The 8,646-nt window shown below is 40.2% G+C and overlaps 1 protein-coding gene across 1 annotated transcript in view; it reads left to right on the forward strand.

Annotated features, from left to right (window-relative positions):
- LOC111864870 (mitochondrial glycine transporter A) overlaps positions 1 to 5,972 on the forward strand; it is a 12,930-nt gene extending 6,958 nt beyond the window's left edge. Inside the window, exons 6-8 of the mRNA XM_023852441.2 lie at positions 574 to 740; positions 1,847 to 1,939; positions 5,320 to 5,972. Coding sequence (XP_023708209.1) covers positions 574 to 740; positions 1,847 to 1,939; positions 5,320 to 5,346 — 287 coding nt within the window. The 3' untranslated portion in view covers positions 5,347 to 5,972. The remainder of the gene's footprint in view (positions 1 to 573; positions 741 to 1,846; positions 1,940 to 5,319) is intronic.
- The last annotated feature ends 2,674 nt before the right edge of the window (positions 5,973 to 8,646 follow it).

The following is an 8,646-nucleotide window of genomic DNA, read 5'->3' on the forward strand; positions in this document are numbered from 1 at the left end:
GAGAGACAACATAAAGGACAACCAAATTGGTCCTAAAACTTTTAACAAAATCAATTTTAAACCACACTCGTAAACAGACTAATTACAATAATTTATATATATTTTAATGTATTCATGCACGTTGCTCAAGTTGTTAAAGGGTCAGATTATATTAATGTCATTGTGATGATATTGTATGTATGTATTGGTACTGACGAGTCACACTGTAGTAGTAGTTTCTACCCGCATTGATACGTCCCTCTGAAGATTGTCACTAAAACCGAAACATGTCAAGGATAAAAGCTTAAAAAGGAAAGAAAGGAAAAGAAAGAATTTTATCAGTCACACTGGACAGAGTTGCTTATCCTTTTGTAATCACCTCTGTTGCTTTTAAATATTTATTTTATATGTTTTAATCTACACATGGGTTGTATTTTGTTAGCTGGTGCAACAAGTAGAGACTGAAAAAAGTTTGTGTGTGTGAGTCTACTTGTTGTGACAGGCCTTGCTGCCACTGCCTTTAAAGTGTGAGTAATTCCTTTTGACTGTCAGAATGCCTCCTGCAACTCTACCCCTTGTGTGCCTTTCTTTCAGAGTGGCGTCACTCAAACTTTGCAGCACCTGTCAGCTTCTCATGTGGTCTGGTTGCTGGACTTCTAGCGTCAGTTGTGACACAGCCTGCAGATGTTATCAAAACCAAAATGCAACTCTACCCCAACAAATTCAATGGCGTTTACAGTGTTCTTGTTTATATTCACCAGGTGAGGCAAATCTACTTAAAATGACTGTAACTCCTTTGTATTTTGTTTGAATAGTACAAAGTGAAAATAAATGGCAGATCTGGTGGACAAGAGGTGTCACAGCCTGACTGTGAACAGTACTAGTGTTTGGGATGCGGTTGGTTGCTTGGCCTGTTCTTCAGCTCTGAAGATGGAGGCAGTGTGTGCTTCCAAAGCATTGCTAAATTTATACCAGGCTGCATGGTGTCACATCCCAGAAGCTAGTACTGTTCAAACATCAGACCAGTTTACACATCTTCTTATGGCTTATTTAAAGACACTCTAAGAATCATCTTCGGCTAAATAGTGTCATGTGATACAGTAATTATTGAACATTGGGTAGAAATGGATGTGAAAGGAGATGGCCATATCATGGCATTTACCTGGAGGATGACTTGATGGAACATAGCCCTTGTTTAGCTAGTCGAAGTCTCGTCATTCTGAGAGCCCAAAGGCTTTGAAGACAGAGAGAAGACATGAAAGACCACAGCAACAATAGCCAGTCTCCATGGTGAGATTTCAACCCAAGAACTTCGGAATGTGAAGCTGCCCATTCTAATGCAATGTTTAATGGACTATTTGAAAGTGAGGCAAAATGTATATAGTGCTTCCCCATTTTTTCTGATTCATCTGTTTTAAATCTAAATTAAGGCATTGATGCTGCTTTTATCGCAGCAGCCCAGTGATAACGTAAAGAAACATAAGGACGAGTTCCATGTATAGGAAAAGTAAGCATAGATTCTAATTTTACTAACTTCCAAGTTATTAAATGACATTTGTCATAATTTTTACTGGATTTTAGAGCCAAGCCACTCCTTCGAAATAGTGCAGACATTTTCAGTTGGTACACATCATCCAAACACAGGAGAAGAAACTTGAAAATTATTACTGATTAGCCTTAGAACCTGAAATCTGACTTCTGACGTGTTATTTATCAAAAACTTGAGTAATCTGGAGTTCTCACATCCTCTGCTTCTTTCAAATACAATTCATGTATAGTTTGACATGGAGAATCATCTGAAAGGGTTCGGAGGCACCGAGACTGAAAGTCGCTGTGTTTACATCTGTTTACATTCTTCCCTCAACAGAAATATGGTGTCCGAGGCTACTTCAAGGGACTGGTGCCGCGAATGCTGCGAAGGACATTGATGGCTGCTATGGCATGGACAGTGTACGAACAGGTCAGGATTACACAGACCCCCTCTGAAGGCTTCTGGGGATCACTGGCTTTGAACACTAAATTAAGGAAAATCTTATAGGGTGGAAATGTAACATTGAGATTATTAACTAGGGATCATGAAAATTGAATGTTACATGAAGAAAATCATTACGTCAACATCCTGCTTGTTTACACTGAGACTGGCTTAGTGTGCTTGTGCTGAAACCGCTAGAGCCAATGAGATCAGCTTGATATCAGTCACTTAGTAGAACATTTCTGTTAATAGATGGAATTGGGTAGGAAAGAACAAGTTTTCATACTATTGCAGCGTTGGTGTTTCTAGCAGGCAGTTCTTGTGGCTGGCAGGTAAAAAGGTAAAGGTAAAGTCGTCCCTGTGCTTAACTAATTAAGCACTCTGACTTGAAGACATATGGGGAAGTGGATGTATAGATCCACATTTTCTTGACCTCGTCACTAGTTGGAGGTGAGTAGTCAGCTTGATGCCCTGACCACTTTACCCCCAGGGAAAGAGCCCCCAGTGCCCGTTGAATGGGAGGTTAGGTGGGCCCCAGAGCTGGTCTGGATGATGAGGAGAAGAGAAAATTCTTGACCCTACCAGGGCTTGAACTCCCACCCATCAGTTGTCCAACCTGTAGCCAGTTGCTATACTAACTACGTTATCCCTTGAAAATTAGAGGGTGCAGACTGGGATGTGTTTTCATGTGGTCTGGTAGATGTTTACTGATGTTTTGGAAGATAATCGATAAATGTATACCAAACTAAACAATGTCACATCCAAGAAGACAGTAACATTCATAGTCACTGCCATGAGCTTCCATTTGCCAGCTCTGGGACACCAATTCACTCCTCTTCCTTCCCATATCTTATTATAAATAGAAGCCAGGCCTTGAAACCGTGCCAATTCCTCTGAACAGATAACCTTTATATTGCTCTATCTGCTGAGAATGGGAATTCATTCATTCATCAGTAATTGTCATACGACAGGTCCACAGTCTTTACCAAAACAGTTCCTCCACTTAATGCGATCTAGAGCTTTCTCCTTCAGATAAAAATATCCTCTTCTGTCCCCAAGGTCATCCAGCATCTTCTTACGTCTCTTTCCTCGTCTTCTGGTCGCATACATGGTATCTCTGTTTTTGGAAAGAGACTATCCAGGAAAAGTGATAATGTGGTAGTTTTTCCATTTGCTTTCCACATCGCAGTACAACAGCCATTGAAACCACTCTGTTCACGCCTGTTGCTATACGAACTAAATCCATCTCGAGCATCATTTGCTCTGTGCTTCAAGTCGCTGCTGATGACGCTGCTTCCAGCATGGGAATGACACAACATTAATTAGGATCTGTGTATGTGCTGTATACTTCTGGTTTTCATGATCTGTTTGATCTAAAAAATTAAATTGTTTCTTTAATAAACAGTTCAGTGTATATATCAAAATAAATATCGGAAAAACAGGAATACACTTAACGTTGAGAAAATAGGTCTGTTCAGTTACAGATGGCGTAAGTGTGTTTATTTATGGTTTATTTAACAATGCTTCTACTTACTGTGGCGTAGATTTATTGAGAAAAGAAAATCCTTACTCAGGGTAACTGGTCTGCAGGCTGCAATTTGAACACAGGACCTTCCACATATGAAACAGGAGGGCCATCTACTTGACCTGTGTTTGGTATGGTCATAAATGTAGACACTATCCTGTGCAGATTACTGCCCTGGTTTCAGTAGCATCATGAACCAGAGTCTTGAGATGTTGATAGTTGCTCAGCTAATCCATAAATTCCATACCATTGGTGTAAACAAGAAGGTCAGTAATAAGTCACTGGTTACGGCTTGGACAGGCAGGGCTCGATTTCAGGCATTGTTAATATCTTCGTTTCATCGCTGTGTTCAGAATGGCGCTGGGACCCACATAACCTCCTGTCTGTTGTGTACCAGGAGCTATTTACCCAGGGGTAAAGCAGCTGAATCATCAAGGTGACCTTCTCCTGGTGCCAAAGCTAAAAATGTTGTCTCTCCATACATCCTTGGGGGCATGCGGTAGCGTAGTTGGTTGAGGCACTATGCTACAGGCCGGAAGGTCGTGGGTTCGAGTCCTGATGAGGTGGATTTTTTTTTTTCAATTTACCTAATCCTTCCAGCCGCACTATGGCCCTGAGGTCAACTCACCCTCTCACACAAATGAGTAGCAGGAATCTTCCTGGAGGGTAAAAGGGAGCTGGCGCGTAAGGCTGACACCCATACTGCCATCTGTGAACCGACTGTCTAGAAAATGTGGGAGCCTCGATGTCTCAACCCTGTGGGCCTTGATGGCCTGTTACAGGGATAGCTTTACCTTTTACCCCATACATCCTCATGACATGCTTTTTTGTTTATTTTATTGATGGGATCAGTAGATCAGATTGTATAGTGTCAAGTGACTGGGTGATTAATTAATTGGAAGGGAAGCAGCCATGGCTTAATTGAGGTGTACTGTGCTGGCATTTGCATGGACACACTGAGAACAGGCACAAAAACTTAACAGGTTACATGGTGTTCCAGCTGAGATTTGAACCAAGCACCACCTGGGTACAGTCTACACTCTTACTGATACACCACCCTGCTCAGTGGTGAGACATAGGGGCAGTCTCAATGTTCATACACACTGCTAGGGGAGAAGTCTGACAGGAAGAGCTACTCCCAACAGCATGTAGATTCTGTCACCGTGCTAATAATATAACAGATATCCCAACTCATGGTTAGATATTTTCATCTGAAGGTTTTGTTTAGCTAACAGTATTTCATTTGTATCCAAGGTAAAGGTAAAGTTGTCCCTGTGCTTAACTAATTAAACACTTCGCCATGAAGGCGTATGGGGAAGTGGATGTATAGATCTACATTCTCTTGATCTCAGCACTAGTTGGAGGTGGGTGGTCAGCTTTATTCCCAGGGAAAGAGCCCCTGGTACCTATTGGATACGAGATTGGGTGAACCCCAAAGCTGGTCTCAATGACATGGAGGAGAGAAAATTTTTGACCCTACCGGGACTCAAACTCCGACCTCTCGGTCATCCAGCTTTTAGCCAGTTGCTATGCGGAGTATGCTATCCCAGTTCCTATTTGTATTCTAGTGTGTTGTTAAATATTTTTTTTGTAAATAAGTACTATTTTCTGGGATGCGATGCTATGCTATGCAGTCCAATAGAAGTTCATTGACGTTTGACAGAATCGCACTGCCCCTGTCTTCAGGTTCAAAAATATGCTAAGAAGCAATAGATGGAAGCAGTGTCTTCCTCTAAAATGTCAGTGAACTTCTAGTGGACTACACAGCGGTACATTTCAGAAGATATTCTCTTCATAGTCACTGTTGTGAGAACCTCAAATGCAACTTCTTTTCTGTTTGCAGGTTACAAGAAGTATTGGCTTGAAGTGATATTCCGATTTCTGCAGACACACAATTTCTGCAAGGTCAGCAAAATAACAGAACCTCAAGGTTGGAAATTTCTTGCAGTTGATAAGTGGGTCAAGCCAAATCACAATTTAAAATTACTTTGTGGAACCCAACGCAAAGAATTTTGCACAAACATGCAACTGTAATTCAGGAGTTAAAAGTTTCCTTATCAGTTTCGTTGGACTTTGACATTGATCCTGTCTTCATCTGCCAAGGATAATGGCTATTGGCTGAACTGCTAGCGAGCTGAATGCAGTTTCTTGTAAATTGGATATATCTTCTCATTTATTGTGCCCAAATAGAGCAATACAGGGTGAGTTTTCCTTCGTCGATATGATATGTATTGTCACGTTCTGTTTCTGAAGGATAAAAATGAATTCTTTTGCTGATAATATATTTTAATATTGTGAAGAATTATATAATTTTTATGACGTGTAGTATGTATTCGTGTATCTTTGATTAAAAAGGAAAATGATATTTAATAGTAATGAATTTGTTGTGAGGAGAAAGTAAAACAGAGAACTTTATTAGAAAATTAAGTGATAAAATGTACTAAAACTTTGTTTAAAATAATGAAAAGGATTAAAATAAAATTGTTGATTTTATGATTTCACAGTGAATCATTGTTGATGTAGATTCTGTTCTTTGGCCCTCTATGCCATGTGGATGTAGATATTGTTGACATCTCAGAGGTACACGCTGCCTCCATCTTCAGACTTAAAGTCACTCATCCCTGAAGATGAAGCCAGTATGTGCCTGTGAAACATTGACACCATTTCCTACATCCACATGGTGCATAGACTCAAGGTAAAGGAGCTTAGCTAATTAATCATTATGCCATGAAGACATATGGGGAGTGGATATACAGCACCACCATTCTCAACCTTGATGCTAGGTGGAGGTGAGTGGGCTTCACGCCCTGGCCCCTGTACCCATTGGATAGACAGAAGGCTGAGTGAGCCCCAGAGATGGTCTGGATGCTGTGGAGAAGAAAAAACTCCATTCTGCTGGGAATCAAGCCCTGGCTGTCCATCCCATAGCCCATCACTAACAAGAGCAGAATCAATGGTGAAATTAATAGTAAATTTCAAAAACTGCCAGAATCACCTCTTGCAGTTACATGTCCATTAATATTAGTTTCATGAACCTTAATTTTTCCATATCTTACCTCACAATAGCGTAATCGGTATAGCGACTGGCTACGGGCTGGATGACCAAAGGGTCAGAGTTTGAGTCCCAGTGGGGGCAAGAATTTTCACTTCTCCATGTCATCTACACTGGCTCTGGGGATCCACCCAACTTCCTATCCAATGGGTACTGGTGGCAAAGCAGCAGGTGTGTGAAGCTGACCACACACCTCCAGCTAATGTCGAGGTCAGGAAAATGTGGGGCCATACATCCACTCCCCCATACGCCTTCATGGCTTAGTGCTTAATTAGTTAAGCACAGGGACAACTACCTTTTTTGTCTCACAATCTGACCGTTCATTACTGTGTGCGAAATCCAGGGAAAAGGCTGGTGTACTAAGAACATGAACTCATATTCCCTTTTGTCTTCAAAATAAATTAACTCCAGCACTCTCTCTCTTCAGCTAATATGCACATGTCTGAGGATGTGAAAGATGTCCAGCCCAAGTGTGGATAAAGAAATTATTTGTCATTTATTTAATGACCCTGTCCCAAGAACATATTATATAGTGTCAAATGTTAGTGCATGCCATGAATCATGAATTGGAGAGGACAGGGACGGAACATGTAGTAACCTGACCTATGGTACTGTTGTGGCATTCATTGGAGGGACTGAGAAAAGCTATGACCTTTCTATCTGGATAGTTGGTGTCTTGGGTAGAATTTGAACTCGGTAACTGCCGAACATAAATATCACCTGAGCAACATGGCTAATAATAAATTATTGCAGAAACATATTGTTACGCATCAGGAGTTTCACAAACTAATTATAATGTTTGTGTTGTACTGCAGTAGTGACAACATAATCTATGTTAAAACAAGACTTAAAGTATGCAATGTATGTTTAGTAGGTGCGCTTGACAGAAGGAATTATAATCAGGATCAAGACACAGCCACCATTTTGTGAACTTGTTCTATAAGGTATTCTTTCAGCTGTGAGGTATATTTCATTAAAATATTATCGGTTACATTGCAATAACATTGTCCCATAAGAGCTAAACATTGCCCAATAAGGATGCAAACTCAAGTCGATTTCGCCTTTCTTGTTGTCAGATTTCAGTAACTGCCTTCTGCAAGCAATTTGGGCTCTTCACTTGGCCCCCCATCACAACATAGACTATTTTGAAACTTTCGCTCCCGTGGTGAAACATTCTTCAATGCAATTGTTATTTGCTTTAGCTGCAAAGCATGATTGGAACACTGACCACCTTGATGTCTGTACCAAATTTTTAAATGGAGATCGTGAAGTTATATATATGGAGCTTCCTGAAGGATATGACATTAAGGGGGAGTCTAATAAAGTTTGCAAATTAAGAAAATCAGTTTACAGACTGAAACAAGCCGCTAGGTCGTGGAATAAGAAAGCAACAGAGGTTCTAAAAGGCCTAGGGTACAGGCAAACGGGGTGCCAAATAAAAGGGTATATCTATAATTAATATAGCATTGTATGTTGACTTCATATTTCACAATGACAATACTGAAGTTGAGAATTTAAAAGGAAAATTGCAACAATGTTTTAAAGTCAAGGATTTGGGACCAGTTAAGAAATGTTTAGGAATGGAAGTGAAAAGAGATAGGGCAAAGAAAACTATAAAGTTGACCCAAACTCAATATTTGAACAATGTTCTTAAAAGATTTAATATTCCAAATGAGACTAAACCAGTTAAGTCATCCAATGGAACCAAACAGCAAACTGAAACCATTGCCTAAATCAAGAAAATCAACTGAGAATTTAGATAACGTGCCATATCAACAGGCTATAGGATCATTAATGTATTTAGCCATGTGCAGGCACCCAGATATATCCTTTGCTATGACTTACCTAAGTCAATTTAACACTTGTTGCACAAGAGAACACTGGGTATTATTAAAAAGAGTTCTAAAATACCTAAATACTACAAAGGATGTAGGTATTGTATATTCCCAGAACGATGATCAATTGGAAGGTTTTCCAATGCAGACTGGAGAGGAAATTTAGATCGTAGATCCTTTAGTGGATCTGTGTTGAAACTATCAGGAGCAGCTATCAGTTGGGGATGTAAAAAACAAAGGACTGTAGCCTTGTCAACCACAGAAGCAGAATATATGGCGTTAT

This window comes from Cryptotermes secundus, unplaced genomic scaffold, assembly GCF_002891405.2.
Source record: "Cryptotermes secundus unplaced genomic scaffold, Csec_1.0 scaffold1951, whole genome shotgun sequence".
Lineage (NCBI taxonomy): Eukaryota > Metazoa > Arthropoda > Insecta > Blattodea > Kalotermitidae > Cryptotermes > Cryptotermes secundus.